The 19,596-nt window shown below is 45.0% G+C and overlaps 1 protein-coding gene across 1 annotated transcript; it reads left to right on the top strand.

Moving 5' to 3' along the window:
* Positions 1 to 2,820: 2,820 nt before the first annotated feature.
* Positions 2,821 to 19,119, top strand: SLC25A33 (solute carrier family 25 member 33). Its single transcript, XM_051786592.1, has 7 exons — positions 2,821 to 2,990; positions 9,934 to 10,113; positions 13,270 to 13,347; positions 14,807 to 14,907; positions 15,976 to 16,042; positions 17,289 to 17,569; positions 18,535 to 19,119. Exons 1-7 carry the CDS (start codon positions 2,941 to 2,943, stop codon positions 18,735 to 18,737), a joined length of 960 nt encoding a protein of 319 aa, XP_051642552.1. The 5' UTR covers positions 2,821 to 2,940; the 3' UTR covers positions 18,738 to 19,119.
* Positions 19,120 to 19,596: the final 477 nt, after the last annotated feature.

Below are 19,596 nucleotides of genomic sequence, written 5' to 3'. Positions count from 1 at the left end.
TCCAAGGTGACTCTGCTCCTAACACTGCTCTTGCAGTGCTCTCTGCTGGGGAACGAGAGGTAGAGGCAGGCAGGGTTGCCTCCAGCCTGGAAGGCAGACAACTCCACAGGCTAAGGAATAATGTGCAAATTTAGCTTATGCATCGCTCCAGTGAGTGTGTCCATCGTCCTCTGGCCCACCCAGGTACAAACCAGGATGTGCCCATGCTCCAGGAATGAGTTTCCAGCAGATGCAGGAGCAGGTGGCACAAATGTCTGGAGCCAGTGGCGTGTTGCTGTTCTGTCGGTGTGACGGTGTTCCCCGGGCAAACAGGCTTCTCTTGCAGCTCGGGGGACATTCAGGCTGCCCAGCCCAGGCACCCAGCTGGAATCTGTGTCACAGACTCCTTAATGAGCTCGGCAAGACAATTAGATTAGTGTCTTCTACTGCTCCCCCTGTGCTGCCGGCCATGGTAGGGAAGGCAAACAGTAAATTCCACTGGGATAACTGCTCGCCTCGTAAATTAGGGAACCATCCACTGTTGATCACCTAGGCAAGTCCTGCTAAGCTCGCGTTGGGTGGTGGAAGAGCGCTTTTGTCACCTTATCAGATGCAAGTTTTAGACGGGAACACACCTTCCTGTGCTGCTCAGGTGCTCCCACCAGAGGGCGCAGCGAACACACCCACTCACAGGTACAGGGGAGAAACCAGGTGGAAAGGAACAGTTTTAACCAAATTATTGGCTAAAAAACCACGGTGTTATGTTATTGTAGAGTCCTCCCCGTTAATCAGCATTCTTTAGGGGAAGTGCTCTACACAAAAAGCCTGTAACTTTACTTTACTATCCTTGTATAAGCTCCCAATAGCTTGGAACTCGTTGTTATACACCCTCAGTGGGGATGAATCAGGATATGTGGTTTCGCACCCTACAGCACATACAGAACTAAGCAATAAGTGTTCATAGGTAGACAAAAAGTGTTCATTGGTAGTTTGGACAGTCTTGGACAGATTCTATGATTCTTGCCTGAGGAACCTACCTTAGGTGCTGCACTGTATTAAATTTAACTGAAATCTAGGGACATTTAAATTGCCGTGCTGGGCTGTAGATGTGATGACTGAGGAGTCAGCTCTGTCAGTTCTGCTGCCCACAGTCAGACACCTCCTAAACTGCTTCCATGTGAATTAGGAGAGCTCAAGTACCAGACTTCAGTGGCTGCTGCATCTCTGGCAGCACAAAGGGGCATAAAGGGAGTGATGATGCTTCTGTAGGAGTGGAGTATTTAAAGATGTCACCCTAGACCTGGTAAATCCCACACAAGGCAGGCAGGGACGTGCTGGGTTGCAGTCTGCCCTTATGGCTATTTTCTACTGCTGCCCATCTCTGCTTCTGTATGGGCCACAGGTTGTAGAGTGTACATTGCACTGAAGTTATAAACAGTATCATCTGTCCTGCCTCAGCCTGGAAATAGAGAATGTGGAAATCAGGCCTTACAGCTTTTACTGTAACATGACCTGCCATTCCAGCCAGTGAACCGACTCCAGGGGCTGTGTTCAAGAGAACACAGCTCTGGACACATCCTTCCCCAGGTCTCAGGTCACAGACAGCCCTCCTGGAAACCCTTCCCAGAAATCCGGAGGGTTTTCTGGGAAGCTGCTTGATGAGTGGCTGTCTTGAGCTACGCCTCCCACACACCCCCTGCTTGGGCTGGCACCCAAGACGTGGCCCTGGCTCCCTCCTTGGCCTGGCAGCTGCTCTTGCTCCCACTCAGCCCTTTGCCTGGCATAAAACCCCACTGCCCTGGTACCAATGGGCAGGAGCAGGACATTGTTCACTGTGCAGAGTTTAAGGGCAGGGAAAGAGTGAAGGAACAGCAACAGAATAAAACAAACTGATGGAAAGGACATCCAGCCCATGTGCACGTTCTGAAGGTCCTTATATGCTCCAGTTGCTTAAACTGATTTTTCCCTTGACCTTCGTGCCAAGAAGGCACAGCTGCTTCTCTCCTCGACCACCTGCCTTTGTGCCTTTGTAGTTTGTGTGTGCAAATGAGCCTATTTGGCCCAGTTTTCCCTGTGAACCCTTACATATTTGAAGTGTGCATGTGTGCCACTGTCGTGCTGAGCTGGCTGCCTCAGCAAAGAGGCCCTTACAGCCAGGTTGTGTCGATGTTATCACCTGCCACAGATGTGTTGCCCAATGTTTACGCCTACATGGAAGTTTTTGTCATTGTGATAAGGTCAGAGGGCTTTTGGGCTGGTGAGAGACACTATAAACAAGATGGCTGAATCACTATCTTGAGCAAACAAAGGAGATGTGTTAGTAGAGTCATCTGTGTTCTTCTGATAACCCACAATGGTTACCAGCTCCCTTCTGAGTCATCTCCTCTCCAGATTTTATTATTCTTACATTCATTTATATGATCTAATGGGATTACACTGTAGAGAAAACTGTTCATCTACCATTTTACAAGCCCAGCATCCTTGATATATTACCAACAGCAAATCCATATTGCTGCCTGGATCTTGGGTATCTGTTCAATGTCGTTAAAAAAGTAACTTTATAGAATCTCAATGACCATTTGGGGTCCTCAGCTTCCCAGGAGGTTTGGGGACCAGGTGGCCAGAGCTGTAACTTTGCCTCAGATCCTATTTGCACATAATGTTCCATTCATTCCTTAGTTTTAGCAAACTCCATTTACAGGGGTCACCCCGTGTCCCTCCGCCCGCGGTGACGTCACGGCGAGGCGGGAGTGTGTGCGGTGACGTCACCGCGCGGGGGCGGTGCCTCCTTCGGTGACGTCACCGCGCGGCCGGCCCCGCCCCGCCCGCCGGGAGTCACGTGCGCGCGCGCGGCCCGTTCGCCGCCCGCAGCTCCCGGCGGGGCCCGAGCGCGGCCCGGGGACACCGCCCGCACCGCCCCCCTTCATCACCGCCCTTCAGACCGCCAGCCCCGCCGCGGCCATGGCGGGCGGCCCGCAGGAGAACACGCTGCTGCACCTCTTCGCCGGCGGGTGAGTGCGGGCCCCGCCGGGAGGGACGCGCCGGCCCCCGCGGCTCCCGCGTGAGGGGCGGATGGGGACGCTCTGCCCCCCCCCCCCCCCCCCCGTGCCCCGCCGTGAGGGATCCCCCCTGTGCCCGCTGCCGCCTGGAAGGAGCCGGGCCGCCCAGGAATAGCAAATCCATCCTTGGCGCCCCGGGCAGGGAGGGCTCGCGGGGCCGCCCGAGGTCAGGCCGGCAGCGCTGGTCGCTGGGACACTCGCCGTGTGTGAGGCCCGGAGCCGGCAGGGCGCGGGGAAATGGAGCCCCGTAAATCCGCCCTCCCGTGCGGGGCCGGGCAGGGGCCGAGCGCTGTCGCCCAAAAGGCGCTGCCCCACGGGTGGCTGCGGGTCTGCCGAGGGGCCGCGGCGCGGGCTGGGCAAGGAAGGTGTTGGCTCAGCGCTGCCGTGGTCTCTGTGGAGGTGGCAGGCAACGTGAGGCGTTCCACGGAGCCCGCAACTGCCTGAGCCGTGGGATGGCACTGAAAAGCGACTGCTCCCGAGAGGGGAAAGCAGCGGGGGGAAGGGGAGTTCGAGAAGGGCCTGGTACTTGTGTGCAAATGACCTGGCATTCCAGGCCACTTCTTACTCCGAGGACCTGTAAACGCACTGGTTTTGTTGTGTTAAAGTAACAGCCCTAGCCCACAAACCACCAGCCAAAATCCCTTCCAGAAAGCCCTGTTGGTTGACTTAACGACAGTTGTTTTAACAGTAATCCAGTAAGAAAATGTTATGCTGTAAACTAATTTTTAATCATCTGTCGTACAGATTAAGTGCACTTTTGCCCTTGTCAGAAATATTTTATTTTAAGTTTTTAGCAGCTTAAATTATCTAAGTAATAGAATATTCCGTAGTGCTTGTCAGCTGACGGTAGTTGGGAAGCCAACATGAAATCTGTTGTCAGTTTAAATCTGTTTAATAGCAGACCGATTTTTTTTTCGATTGTTAACAGGAGAGTTCAGTCTCCTCTGACATGTCCTTGGAGCAATAGGTTCATTTAATATAATATTAAACCCAACAGAGCTCAGTTTTTTCAGAGACACTTCTGCTGGCTTGAACACTTTGTGCTGAGTCCTCTCTTCCTCCACTTGCATCAGAGCAGTACCTGGAACCTGGGACAGAAGCTGGACCTGGATGTACACATGGAACTTGTTTGGGTACTAACAATGCCTATCCAGAGCTCCTGGTGTCCTCATGTAACTCATCAGACTATAAATAAATAGGAATTTTATACTCATTAGGGTTTTAATCTAGTACTTGGTGGTCAGCATCTTCCCCAGTGATTTGTTGTACTCTTCTCCAGGGATCCCAGTAAACACCTTCTGCAGCAGGCCCAGGAAGGCAGGAGGTCCAGTCTGGTTTTGAGAGAGGTTACAGGGAGAACCCAGCAGGGAATATCCCCCCTGACCACTCTGGTGGGATAGGATTGATCTGGTTCTGAAGCAGTGATGAAGATGCAGCACAGGGGACAGAGATGCCCTTTTAGGGTAAATGGGCCTTTAAAGGTTCAGTGCTGGACCTATTGCTGGTTCTGCATTTCTTGTTATTTAAAGGGACAAGGGAAGGTGTGCCATCACTTCTGTGATGGGAAAACGAGACAGCAGATTTAGGATCCTCCAGCACCAGCCAAGGCTGAAGTGTCTGGCCCCACACACACCCAACCTGCCATACAGTGCAGTTTCAGGCCCTAAATTCCCATATTCTCTCTGTGTGTGCACATTTATTAATGCTATTATCTGCTTTTTAAGTGAGAAATGCACTTTTTGGGGCTCACTGGATAGAACAAGACATGGAACATGAAACTGGTGCCTGAGTGATTAAAATGCCCACGTAGGGACATGTAAGAAATGTTGTGGGAAATGGGTGATGTGTTTGGAGGGGTGCTGGGCCAGCCCACTGACAGGCAAGCTGGAAACCCTAATCAAATTAGGTAAAAGGCTCTCTGCCATATCTGCCTTGAACATTTTGCTTTTTAATAGTAGTAGTGGTAGAGAATGTTTGCTCAATAAAGTCTGATTAAAGGAGCTCAGCTGTGATATTTTGCTGCATCTATTACATCCCAAAGGAATTTTAGAAAGAATTAGTGTGTTAGTGCTTGAGTAATAGTCTCTCTTGAGATCTTTTCCTCAGTCCTTCACATACCTTTACCTTTGCAATTCATTTCACAGAACCCTGTTACAGCAAATGGGTTGTACTGTGACATAAAGCTGCTTGCAGAACCAGGACCTTGAATAAAATTACCCATACAGCCAAAGAAAATGCTGGAAGTTCAGAATACTTTATAAGTCGTGTAAGATACCAACCTTTGTTCACTTGTAAAGTGTTTTCTGTGGATAAAGCAGCTCATTCACTTGAAATAATTTGAATAGAGACGTTATTGCTACTACCATGGCTTTCTGGGAAGGTGGTGTGAGATTAAAGTGTAATACACTATCTTTATGTGTGCACAAACCAGGCCAGCCTCAGATAATCTCAGTGGCCAGAACAGAAGTGTTTAGTACTTCGGAGCCTGAGGGTGATGAAATGCACTTGAATGTTGCAAAGTGCTCTGCAGTTGTTGAAAGAGATGGTTTCCTATTAACCAGGTTATTCAAGGCACACGGACTCATTGGCCCCTTAGTTTCTGTTAGTTCCTTTTAAGGCTGCCAGTGGTAACAGCAAGCCAAAGGGTCTTGGAGTTCTGATGGGAACATGGCTCTGAGGGCTGGGAAGGTTTTGGAGGCAGCAGGGACAAGGGAAGGTTTTGGAGGCAGCAGGGACAAGGATGCCCAAGTTGCACAACAGATAGAAGGCTGTTTACAAACCTGGGTTCCTGTTTCCCTGCTCAGGTCAGGGCAGTTGTTGCTTGTTTTTGTTTAGGAAAAGCCGCTGCAGCAGAGGTTACTCCATGTTGTCTTTCCAGCTGGAGTAATGCTGTTTACTACAGGGATTTCCTAAGAAGTGGTACTGGGAGGCTGCAGTGCCCTTCCTAGAACTGGCAAAGAGCAAAACCTGGGCAGAAACTTTTAATCCCGAGTTCATACAGGCACTGTGTGATGTGTGTTCTGGAGTAGTTTGGTGCAGACTGGGGGCAGTGTTTGAATGGAGCCATGTTTGTGACTTGGCTGTTTTCCATCTTGGAATTGAAGCCTAATTCCACAGCTCCCTTGCTCCTGTGGCTCTGAAAAGCAGCCTTAGATACCAAAGCTTGTTTAAGCCACCTGTATAAAAGTTGGAAGCATTAATGTGGGAAGGTGGGTGACACCCAGCTGCTTTGAATCGAGGGCACAGTGGTATCTGTCTCCCTGGGCACAGGTGGATTGTCTCAGTCAAAGCTGGAAATTCATTGAATGACCAATATCTTAAAATTCATTAGGAACAATCTGTTGCTGTGATACTCAGTTTCCTGTGGCTTTTGAGAATGCAGCAGATTATTTTCTTTACAGTATTGACAGTGCAGTGATGAAATCTCCAAGGTAGAACCTGCCTCACTGTTTCTGCTGTGCACCCAGGTGGCATGGTTTGGAAAACCAGAAGAACTTCATATACTCCCACTGCAAAATGTGTCAGGCTGGTTATAAGCTGTGATTTCTCTAACCAGGCAGCTCCATCATCATTGCTTGTGATCTTGGTGAAGTCAGGGATAATCTACTGAAAGATCTTTGTTTTGCAGGGCTCCCTTTAACGTTCAGCATTGTCTTGTTATTTGTACTGAGAATATTGCTCAGTGATTAAATCTAGGACTGATGAAGTAAGTCTTAATTAAGATTCTGGGCATCTCTATCAATTGTTCTGGTGGGTGCTGAGGGTTTATTTCAAGTGCAAGTCATGGATACATTGGGGGTGGACTTTGTACAGACAGAAAGCTGGCAGCAAGGGAGAAATGGGAGTTGGATTTTGAGATGTGAATCTTCTGTGTGTTTTTTAAAGTGTTCTCTTTTATGGAAGTAAATTATTTTTCTGCAGCTGTCAATGTAGAATACATTATGCTTCTCCATGTATCACCGTGTTTGACCTGTTGAAAATACTCTGCCATTGTGTTATGTTTCTAGGGAAGTTTCTGTCTTTTCACTAAGGACAGATTCAGGCACTGTTGTGGGATTTTTGCAAGAGGCTGTTGCAGTAAACACTGCTTAACATCTCTGGAACTATTGTTCTGCACTGATGGATTAAAAAAATCCCTGACTCACAGCAGTATGAAGACTTGAGGCTTTGCCTTGATTGCAGCGTAAGATTTTCCCAAATCAAGTTTATCTTCCTGCATAGCCCTGAACCTTTTGGGGTCTGTGGCTGTTTATGTAGCTGAGGTTGTTTCTCCTTTCTTCCCAGAGTCAGGCATTTGGAACACCCCAGGAATACAGAGTGTTTCTCTTGTGCACAGTGTGTTGTTTTTCAGGCATGTTCCCAGGGACTGGAGCAACACCAGGGAGAGGGATGTGTAGAATTCCCATGCAGAGGAAAATAATCTCATCTGAAAAAAACTGCCCAATACATCAAAGTCCTTACTTGAACTATCTGCAGTATATTTATATTTGAGACATAGTGTGTGCACCCTGGTGACACTTTGAGAATTACTCTGTTAGATAATGTTTTTTTTCTTAAATGTCACACTGACAACATAAACTCTGAGCTGTTAAAAATGGTGTTGCAAATATTCACTCATTGTGCTGAATATCAGAGGATTACATGTGCATTGCCAGAAGTACTTAAATATTAAAGGCTGCATAAATTAACTGGATTATCAGTCTAAAAGGATGAAAGGCAAGGAGTGGAGTAGGAAGGCAAGAAGACAGCTGATGCAGGAGGGAATATGCCAGAGAGGCTAAAAAGCTGTATGGCAAGATGTCACTAGACTGAGCAGCTGGTGGTTCAGAAAATAGCAAATAGAGTTTCAGTGCTCTGAATTTATGAATTGTTACTGACAAAGTATTGTTGTAATGGTGATAAATGTGAAATAAATGAGGACTGAAGACAGGATACCCAGTAGTGTAGCATTGGTAGAGGAATGAATTGGGAATTAAGGCAATCAGATTCTCTTCATCAAGTTCCCACAGACTTACAATTGCTCTGATTAGTCAGGTGTTAATTGTATGTACTTTTATCTGTGTTGGATATACATCTTAGGGAAGGAATCAGTGAGGACCTGGAAAGGGGATCCTCAAAACACTTTCTGCTCGGAGTTATGTGTGGAACAGGAAAGGTTTTGCTGGAGAAGCCATTCCTGACTGACCTTTTCCCCCAAGGTCTAATATCTGACAAAACAACAACGCTGAGCTGGAGGCTCTTGTTGACACAGAGACCTCTGCTCCGAGCCCTGGGTCAGTACACAGAATAATCAGCCCTGATAAGGTCTGTGAGCACAGTCATTTCTGAGCCAAATGACACAGTTTCAGCTGCTCTGGACCCAGTTCCATGGATGACTCCTGACTTCAGGCAGCACTCAAAGCATAAGTGCTCCAAAGGGAGAAGGCAAAGTCCATTCTTATGGTGTCTGTCACTGTGGATGTGTGGCTTGTCCCAAGTTTAGGTTTTTATCCCTTTCAGCAGGGAAGAGGAAGGAGCAAGGACTTAAGAAACAGTCCTGTTAAATCATATTGTCTCTGTGAAAACAGTTTCTTCTGTTGGATGCATTTAACATCTGAAAAGCACAGTTTGGGGTCATTCTCAGGCAGAATCTTGCAGAACATGAAAACTGTGGTGAGGAAGTTGTGTTCCCTGGCCATGAAGTCTGGGGTGTCCTTTTGAACCTTATAAAGACCTTCATTTCTGTGGTTGTGTAGCCAGGGTGGTCAGGCTGTTAAAAACTTCAGGGGTTTGGCAAAGAGTGGTTTCTGTTGATGCAAGACATACTGTTTCAACAAGCAAAAATAAGCTGTACTGGATAAAGCCTTTATAACCTTCAATTCCAAGACAGTATCTACAGCTGGGATCTTTTTGCCATTCTTTTATTGCCCTTTTCCTTGTGTATAAAAAAAGATTCTCCTAGTAAAGTAGTTCATGTCTAGAAGGGGCTTTAGGAAATATGCACTAGTACATTCATTAATGTCCTTCTATGGATCTCTGTTCCCAAATTAGTGCAGGTAATGTTCTTTAGCAAGCAGTGGGGCTTTTTATACACAAGAAAAAAGGTGGGATTATTTTTTAAATTCATCATTTTTTTAAATTCATCTCCCTTTCATGGAAAACTATTTAAATTACAATTTCAAAGAGAGTTAAGTTGTTGACTCATGGTGTTTTGTAAAGAAAATTGTCACGTGCTTTGACACTTGTGTAAACAAAGAAAATATTTCCTGATCAGTTCCGTTGTAGTAAATGCCCTTAAAAAAAACCCCCTGAAGTATTTAGTTAAGTCTAATATTTAGTTAAATCCCGGTGTGTTTGAGTAATAAAATGTAGATTTTATTACCTTTTAGCCTAACCCAGCATTATGTTTAATTGTGAAGCTTGCCAGAGGGGACATTCAATTAGGACAGAGGAACAGCAGCAGAGAGAGAAATGGGTTTGACCAGTCACTCTCCAGATCACTGATTAAAATGAAAATTAGGACTCATACACTTTATATTCTTGGCCAAGTGTCCTTTTTATGAGGCTCAGTGTGACAGTATTAAGATGAATATATACCTATTATAGGATTGTGTGTGTATAGTATTTTATTTCTGTTCTTCTGTTATCAGAGTGGGGTGGGTTGTTCCTTAGTAGCCTTTCTGCCCTGTTATTCTGTTTTCTCACCCTCTTTCTCATCCTTGCAACTTCCTTCCCTCTATACAACCCCCCAGGGCATGGGAACAGTTTTCCTTTGCCTCCTGCCAAAATTGCCCTGTTTCTTAATGATTTGTCCAACACGTAGAACCAACTGGAGACAAGTCTGCAGGTTTTATTTACACACTGTGCTGTGATTTGGTTTTCAACCTCTGTCTTCTGTTTAAATTGTATTTTGCAGATGTGGGGGAACAGTTGGTGCCATCTTTACGTGTCCCTTAGAGGTAATAAAGACAAGGCTTCAATCTTCCAAGCTGGCCTTCCGGACTGTCTACTACCCACAGGTGCAGCTGGGGACCATCAGTGGTGAAGGGATGGTCAGACCAACATCTGTGTCACCTGGGCTCTTCAGTGTCCTCAAGTGAGTGCTGCTGCTCCTCTCATTCAGTGTTCCTTGACTCCAGTGATCAGAGTTTTCCCTTCCTCTGTGCAAACACAGAATGCAAATTTTGCTCCAGACTTGCACTGGAAAGATTCGTGTCAGTTGGGCTTCTGCCTTCAGCCACAGAAAGAGAAATGGTTCTTTTAAAAACACAGATGTATTCAGGACTCCTGAGTGCTCCTTTGAACTTCCACGGGAATTTGTTTCCAGGGCTTAGAAACTTTCCAAATTGAATAAGAGCCTGGAGGGTTATTTTTAAATTGTCTCCTCACATTTAGGCTTTTTGGTAGTTGTGATTTCCTAGGGGTCAATACACAGGACAGACTGTAAGATCTTAATGTACCTTAGCTTGTGGGAACTGTCAGAAAGGACTTTTTTCTCTTTTTCAACACTGAAAAGTGTCATCTTTGTCACTCCTTTGGAATAATCGTGTTTACTGTGTCCTTTGAGCATTGCACATGTAATCCTTACTAACTGAGGGCATTTCCTGGTAAAGGATTGAAGGATTGCATAAGTCATACATGTTGTCTTTTTCTTTTTCCTGGAGCTGTTCCCGATTTTCTTTGAGTAACTTGTAGAGATACTTGTTGCTATTGCTGCCCATTTACCTGTTTGATGGAGGGAATTTTTAATCCCTCTCAGGAATCACTCTCTCTTTGCAGCCTAATACAGAAGTGAGAGCCTTTCCTTCACCTCCATGGGCCAGCCCTGTAACCAGGTTTGTGATTCCTGCCCTTAGTGCTGCAGGTCTGCCCCTGGTCTGTCCTTGAAGCTGGCACTGCTTTGAACCAGGTGACCTCCAGAATTCTGTGTTCCCATACATTTTAAGACATGCTTGCTGTACTTCTGTATGGATGATCTAAAACTGAAACTTATGGCAGTGGGGGAGAACACTTTTTGCAAAAGCACTCCCTAAAATGTAATATCTACTTGGAGGCTTTTACCTTCTCGGCTGTAGCTGACAATGAGCTCTCCTCTGCTATTAGATGTTGTCTTTGCTGATTATTATTATCCATCAGTCCTGTCTACACCAGTATTACAGTCTCTGTTAAAAGCCTTCTGAGTGGCTCAGGCTGCAGCGCTTGCTGCTCTGGCTGTGCCCTTTCAGCTGTGTGTTCATGAAGAAGAGCAAATGTGAAATTACTTATCTTACAGCTGCTGACAAATTCTACCAGCAACTCTGACATCCCAGTCCCTACCACTGTGTTTAATACCAGAGCACCATCGACATATGGGTCAGACCTCCTGCAAAAGGATTGAGTTCTTTTGGCTCCCTGGGCACCCCAGGGTGATGCAGAGAGGCCCTGTTGAGATCAGGTAGCAGGAATGCCAAAGAAAACACCGGGTGGCAATGCAAGTTGAATGATTTTATGTAAGGCCAGCAGGCCTGGCAGCCTGCCTGGGGAGAAGCTGCACAGTTATATAACAGTGGAGTGCTAATTCAAATTCTCTGCAGAGCTCTCTGCCTGGGAGTCATTCTGGCACTTGAGTTTCTGTATTGTAAACAGCCTGCTTTCCCCTGCCAAACATTTCTTTGTCTACTCAGAGGTGAGTCTAGAGCAGTTCGTGACTGAATGCGTGAGGTAGTGCCAGTTGCCTTTGATTTGCATTTCCTTTCCCTTGTTGTCTTTTCACCTTGCAGCATTTGACTTTAGGCAGCTGTAACTAAAGGAGGTGAAAACTTTAGGGCAAAGGGTTCTTAATTCATCCTCTGGGCCCATCTTTTTCTGGGGCTGTCTCATTTTTTTAGGGGGAGAGGAAATGGTTTAAAATTGGGTCAACCTTTTAATATATTTATTAAGCTTGTTAAATATGGTGATTGTGATCTTGATTTCATTTCACTTCAGGAATTGCTTAGCTATGTGTATTGCCAAGTTTTCAAGCTGATTACTTTAGAGGATTGAGAAGTAAGAGCAAAATACTTCTGCTGTCATTCCCCTGCAGGCAGCATCTATGAAGAGCAGATAATGCTGTTGATTAACCTAAGAAAATAAAAATGTATGAAGAAAGAAGTGAAGTTCAGTCTCTTGCTTTTACTCTTCCAGCCCTTTCTCAATCCTGACTGTGCATTCATTGCCAAACTGAGTATGACTTGGGCTTCCAGGTTTGGGAGAATTATATGGCTGTGGAAGCAGCCTTTAGAGCCCTACCTGTAAAATTGCTCTGTAAGGGTTAAAGGTGTTAAGTATGAAAGCCCCTTAACTGCTGTAAATAGAAGGAAAACAGGTACCCAGGGAGGCAGGTTAAGCCTGCTGCTGATAGAAGTTCATTCCAGAAGGACAGGCTGTTTTTGTCTAATCCATTTAAGATTCTGATGAGTTAGCCCAGCTGGAATCTGCAGTCGTGACTGTTAAGTGACAAAGAACAAGTAGTTGGTGGATCTGTCTCCTTGGAGACACTCAGCCCTGGAGTTTATACAAAAAGTTCAACTCTGCTGCAGAAAAAAAGTGTTTCAGAAGCTCATGTATCTCCTCCTGTCTAATGAGCTTGGGTTTGAAGTCTGTGGGGAACACTCTCAACAGTGCTAATGACCTAGAGAGCAAATTATGAAAACTGGCAGTTCCAGGGAGTGCAGTGACTACCCATGGAGCCTGGAATTATCTGGATTTTCTTGCATGGTTTTCACATGGGGAGTTCAGTTCGGAGAGCTGCTGTCTCTGTGCACTCACATAGCTTGTGGTATGGCTGCCACATTTCACCTTTGTGTCATCACTGGGTCATTGTGAAAGGGAAAAGCATTTCTTTTTTCATGTCTCTGTACAGGACTGTACAGGAGGCAAACTCCTGAATTGCTTAGATGCAGAGAATGCCAAAGATATCCTTTCTTCATCAGACTCAACTATCACTGGATTCTCCAGGAGACTTTGAATCAATTCCTGACAGCTTTCAATGAATGGAAATTATAACCTGGTGCCATATGCCACCCATTTGCCTGTAGTGCATTGAATTTTATGGTACAGTGGCTTTTATTCAGTAGTGTATAATTCTACTAATTTTGAAGGATATCATGTAGCTTAAAATCTTTATAGCTTCACAGTAATACTCATTGCTTTTATATAGTTCTTTTGACTCTCTACCTGACAGAACAAGAAATGTAACTTTTAACCTAAATACTGTCTTTGTTTTTATTTTAAGGTCGATTCTGGAAAAAGAAGGACCAAGGTCACTCTTCCGAGGGCTGGGTCCAAACTTGGTTGGAGTTGCACCATCAAGGTAAATAGTTAAACTATTGCTAAAAGTAACATTTGAGATGCCAACACAAATGTTAACAGTGGTTCAAAATAGTAGGCCATGAAGTTATCCCGTCTGTAAAGTGAGATTTGTAGAGGTACTGCTCAGTGTGCACACCAAGAAACACTGGTAGAAATCTGGTTTACACTTGTGTAACACTGTAAGGTGCAGAGTAAATACAGCACTTAAATTCCAAGTCATTGCAAGAGCCACTTATGTGCTTGAGAAAGCAAGAGAAAGTAGTGCAGAAAAGTCTGTAGGACTAATAATTGCATTATTGTAATATACTGCTTCTCTTGAATACTTAACAGTGCCCAGCAGTGAGTGGGAGCTGGATGCCAGGGGGCAGGGATGCCTCTCTGCTCCTTGATTGTCTGAATTCTTCTCCAATGAAACACTGCAGCTGAGGGGGAAGGAGTCTCATTGCTGCCACACAACCCCAGAAGGGAATGTGTGTCCCTCTTTTAACAGCAACAACAAAAGCAGCTACAAATTTGCTTGCATTTGGAAGTCTTACAGGCACCAAAAGGGCTTCTGTGTGTGCCTGTGGCTGTCCCAGTCTTGACAGGGCTGAAGATCTTTCTGTCTAAGAAATGTTAAAACTCATTGACCACTGGAAAATTGGCAGATGTTTTGTGCCTAAAATTGAACCAGTTAAAAGGGAACTTCAAGGGTGGTGAACATCTTGCCTGACCTCTTGCCTAGTAGGTGGGATGTTCCCCTCTGGAAGCAGGGAGTCCTGTTTCTGTGCAGGTAACCTTTACAGCAGCAGGGATCTGAATCCAATCCATGCTTGTCCATGCAACTCACTCATGCTCTCTTTTGTGTTCCTTCACATTCATCCATAAGATTGAAATAAGGTACTTCATGGAAATTCTCAAATTGTAGCCACCATTATCCACCTTTTTCTAGCAGTTCCCTTAGCTGTGAGCTGAGCTTACTTAATTCAGGCAGCTTCTTACTCAGCCCATTGATTGTTGCAGATCAACTGAACTTTCTCCATTCCTGTGCATTTCGTAGATAAAACTTTTATTTCAGTCCAGCCTTAAATGTTTAAAGCATGAAGTGCTGCTGATGCAGTTAGAGTGCTGCACAAATTTAGGGAAAACATGGGCTCCAGGTGGGAAAGTGACAGTCCCAAGTTGACAAAGAGTGTATAGTGCCAGAGCTGGTGTAGGTATCAGGTCTAACTTGCTTTGTCTGCAAGACCATCTTGCCTCCCATAGTAAAATATTTTTACTCTGTAGGTGTCAAGTCAAATAGGGGAAAAAAAAAAAAAAACCCAAAACCAAACAAAACCTCCTGTGTCCTTGTAGATGGAAGTGGTCACGTGGAGGCCTCTTTGGAGAGAGGTTTGGTTTTCAGGGGTGGGGAGAAGAACAGAACAGTAATTGTCTCATTTGATATTGTATTACACTGCTTTTCTTTTTTTTCCCCACAGAGCTGTCTACTTTGGATGCTACTCCAAAGCCAAAGAGCAATTCAACAGCATGTTTGTGCCCAACAGCAACATTGTGCATGTCTGTTCTGCAGGTTCTGCAGGTTTGTGTTTATAATTCACCTTCCCCATGGTCTGCAGCAGTACCTGTGTCCAGCCCTCAGCAGGCAGTGCATTGCTGTCTGAGACAGTGGCTCTGAGATGCACCTTAATTCTTTAAAGTATTTATTCCAAGCTGTCGTTGCTACAAGACTCCTTCTGGCCCTCTGAATAGTTCAGAAATTAAAAGAATGGATCATAAGGTGGAGACTGGGCTGTCTGTCTGTGCAGGACCTGGGCTAACCAGTCCTGGCTGACACCTCTGGGTGATTGTGGTACATAAACAAGTACAAAGGCCAGTGTGTGGCATGTTCTGAAAATGTGCACTGAGTCTGAGGTGGTACGTGCCAGAAAACAGCAGTTTGCAAGCTCCTGAGTTGACTTTGTCTGTGGAGGAACTGTTTTTCTGTTCAACCTTGAAATATTTCTAGATTGCTCTTTACTAATTTGGAATGTTTTTCCAGCTGCAGTGCTCTGGTAATGCCTCTGAAGGCATGAAAAAAATTATTAGTGGACACCAGCAAACTTCTAATACTGTTTTAGCCACATTGTTTCAGGATGCTGTATTTTTCCTACCAGGCTGGCGAAAATGGTTTGTTCTTGTAGGAAAAATACTGCAGAAGAGCTCTGCTAGTTCAATCATCAGTCATCAGAGTGGTCACTAAAAATAACCGTTCCCAAAGGAATCCCTTAATTAGGGGTGGGTTCTGTTAATGAGCGGCTCAAGGGCACCACCTACAGCCCTGGGGAACACAAGTCCAGCACAGGAGTGTGTTCCCACGGCTTTGCTTGGAGCTGGGATTCCAAAACCCAGGCAGTAAGGAAGGTATGTTGTCTGCAGCAACCTTTAGGAACGTGACATACATGTTAAAATAGGTGCAAAAAGGAAGGATCCACTGGTTGATGCCTCCTGAAGTTTAACATGAGATTGTAAGCTGTGAACCTGGGGGGCTTTTGACACCTCTAGCCAGAGCTGATGACTGGAACTGCATCACTGCACAGGGGGATAAAGGTCATGACAATCCACCAGCCTGGATTCAGCTACATGTTTGGTTTTCTTTTCTTTTCTCCAGCCTTTATCACAAATTCCCTGATGAATCCTATATGGATGGTGAAAACAAGAATGCAACTGGAACGGAAGTAAGTGACTGACTGAGAGAGATTGGATGCCACTGCATGGCTAAGGGAGCCTCTGGAAAACTGAACTTCCATGTCTTTGCTTATGGCTCTTTGTACTTCAATAGAGCTTGCCCAGTTGTTTCCCTGACTCCCAGTTCCACCTTTTGAGCCACCATATTTCCATCTGGTCAGACTAAAAGGTCTGGTTCTGTGTGTCCTGTGTCAGTTGGATGCACAGATCCTGTTGAGAAGGATGTGGAAGTTGCCTTGAGAGCTGTTTGGTTCAGTCTCTGGTTTCACTGTAAATCTTTAGTTGAGCACAGCATTATTTTTCTCCCAAATTCCTGCATACAGAATCCTCTGTAATTCAGGGGTCATGTTGAGGATAAATGTAATAAGGACTGAAATGTTTTGATACAGCAGTAACAGAGGCTATGGAAAGATCACTTGTACTGAATCCAGGTCATACAGGTGTGTTACTGCAGCAGGCCAAGGGTGCTGATGCTCATGTAAACAGAGAGATGATGAGTTTAAATTGTAAAGAAACCACATTAGTGTAGTTTCATCAAACACCCTGGAGACACTAAGAATCTGTTGCAGTGGTTTAATGTTGTTTTGCCTCCTTCAGCATTGTGTTGCTGTTAAGCACAGCTCCTGAAGACAGAGAGGGAATTTGACAGCAGTATCTTTTAGCCGAGTGATTCACAGTCACTGATGGATATCGGAGCAATAAGGGACTCTGCTTAGAATGGAAATTCCCTCCTGCAAGGAAGGACATGCTAGGTCAAATAAGAAGGATCTTATAAGGCACGACAACTTTATAAATAATTTATAAGACTTAATTCCAGCACTTCACAGAGTGGCACCTTTGAACAGAGTGCTGCCTGAAGGATCATTCCTCATGCAACAGACCTCTGTCTCTTGGCCTGCTGAACATGGCTTTAAATGGAATCAGTAGTTTAACACAAAGCAGTGTCTCTTCAGTGCTTATTGTCTTTTAAAGCATAGGTGTGAACTGTGACAGACTGGAGAGAACTCGAGCTGAAAGAATTATTATGAGTATGTATTAGTGAAGTAGCAAAGCCAAGTGTGCACTCCTAGCACGATAGTCCTGCTGTGTGCAGCTTTCCTAGGAGAATGGGAGTAACACTTATCAGAGAACCATTTCTGTAGTTATAAAAACTACTGAAAGCCATAAGGGTGGGTGTTTTTTGAATATTAATTCTTTTCTTTATTTATAATATGCTCTGTTCTGTTTATTTTTTAGAGTCAGGGGCTCCAAACCGATGAATGCTTTGCAGTGTGCTAGACATGTGTACCAAACAGAAGGGATCCGTGGCTTTTATAGGGGCCTGACTGCCTCCTATGCAGGGATTTCTGAGACCATTATCTGCTTTGCTATTTATGAAAGTTTGAAAAAGCACCTAAAGGAAGTCCAACCACCCCCTTCTTCTAATGGGACTGAAAGGAGCTCAACAAACTTCTTTGGACTGATGTTTGCTGCTGCTGTTTCCAAGGGCTGTGCCTCTTGTATTGCTTATCCACACGGTATGTCAGCTCTTCCATTTATGAGAACTGTAGAGCAGCTGTTGCCTGTAATCCAAGACAAATGATGGGGTTTAGGGATGAAAATTCCTAGTTCTTTGAACGGCCAACTGCGTGTTGTTGTGCATTGGCATTTTCAGTACTGGTCCCACCATTCCTAGGGAGACACGTGGTTGGTGCTTGGGACTTGCTGGTTTAAAAACAACCCAAAAAACACCAAAAAGAAATGGCTTGCCTAATGTTTCTGTTTTTACTAGTAGCCTCATGTAGCTAAGTCCCCACAGCCTTTGGGATTCTGTGATCAAGTTGTGGGAAAGAAACACTTGTGGGCTGAGCAGTGTTATTCTTTTTGGATAGCTGTGAACGGTGCCATGGTTGTATAGAGAGCAATATTGATTATGTAGCATCAGTAAAGCATTTAGATCTGTAGTAGCTTCAATGAGCAAACAATTCATTTATTCCACATGAAGAACTCTTTAACTTTTCCTCTTGCCTGAAGGGTGGTGTGTCCAGGATTCCATGGCTGGATGTACTGGCAGGCTGTTGGTACAGGAAGGTTTTCCTGTCCCTGGGGTTTGCATACAAGGCCTTTCCTGGTAGTGGCATGTTTCTTAAAATGAAGGATCATTCCTCATGCAGCAGACCTGTGTCTCTTGGCCTGCTGAACATGGCTTTAAATGGAATCAGTGGTTTAGCACAAAGCAGTGTCTCTTCAGTGCTTATTGTCTTTTAAAGCATAGGTGTGAACTGTGGATAGAACTCGAGCTGAAAGAATTATTATGAGTATGTATTAGTGAAGTAGCAAAGCCAAGTGTGCACTCCTAGCACGATAGTCCTGCTGTGTGCAACTTTCCTAGGAGAATGTGGGAGTAACACTTATCAGAGAACCATTTCTGTAGTTGTAAGAGCTGTTGAAAGCCGTAAGGGTGGAAGGTTTGCTCTGCTGACGCTGTTTCCCTGCTCTGCAGAGGTCATACGGACTCGGCTGCGGGAGGAGGGCACCAAGTACAAGGCTTTCATCCAGACAGCTCGGCTGGTGGCCCGGGAGGAAGGTTACCTGGCCTTCTACAGAGGACTCTTTGCCCAGCTCATCCGGCAGATCCCAAACACAGCCATTGTGTTGTCCACCTACGAGTTGATTGTGTATCTCTTAGAAGACCATGCAAAGTAGCAGAGCCAAGACTTCAGTTACAGACTGAAGACCAATTCCTTCACTGAACAAATAGTCCTTTAAGAGACTGGTGCAGGTGGCAGCTCTGGTGGGAAAACTACAAGTCTGTGACCACCTGTGGATATTTCCTTTTGGATTCATGCTTTCTGAAAGGTTTCGAGTCATTAACGTTAATAGTTAATTATAATTTTTTTTTTAACTTGATGATAATTAAAATGCTACTAAATTAAATTACACTATTTAATTTAAGTATATGTTTGTCCTTTTCCTTAAGCACAGCCATATGTGGTCAAGGAATGTACCTCATACTATCAAGTGATCTCTTGGACTGATGTTCATTAAAACTGTATTAAAACAGGAGAACTGGTTTGGACATTTGAAACTCTGTCTTCTTAGCACTGGTGTCATGTTGCTTTTTAGCTCTGTAATGCCCTAAATGCCCAAATAAGTTTGAGAGTAGTTCTGGTTTATTCAAGGTGCATCATTTATTGCTGTGTGAACACTGTTGAGTGTTCAGGTAGGACAATCTTGTTTCTCTGTTTTGATGGTGTGAACTATGCACACCAGAATCTCTTAGAAAAACCACTTCCAATATGATTCTGGGAGGCTTTTCATAAAAATGTAACTACAGTTCTGATTCCCCTGTGCATTTGGGATACATGGTTATGCTACTGGGTATAAACAGATCTGTCAGGACTTGGCTTTTAGACCTTGTTTTTGCACAGGCCTGAGAGCACAAGGACAGTCAGTGATTGTGGCCTGGCTGCCCTGTGGGAAACCCATGAGATGGAGTGACTTGGTCAGGTATCCTTTTACTGCAGTGGGACTTTATTGAGCTATGTTTGCCTTCTACTTCAAT

The sequence above is a fragment of the Manacus candei genome, unplaced genomic scaffold, assembly GCF_025592945.1.
Source record: "Manacus candei isolate 608988 ecotype Guabito, Panama unplaced genomic scaffold, ASM2559294v1 h1tg000022l, whole genome shotgun sequence".
Lineage (NCBI taxonomy): Eukaryota > Metazoa > Chordata > Aves > Passeriformes > Pipridae > Manacus > Manacus candei.
Note: the sequence above shows the minus strand (reverse complement) of the source record. Positions and strands in the feature narration are given on the sequence as shown.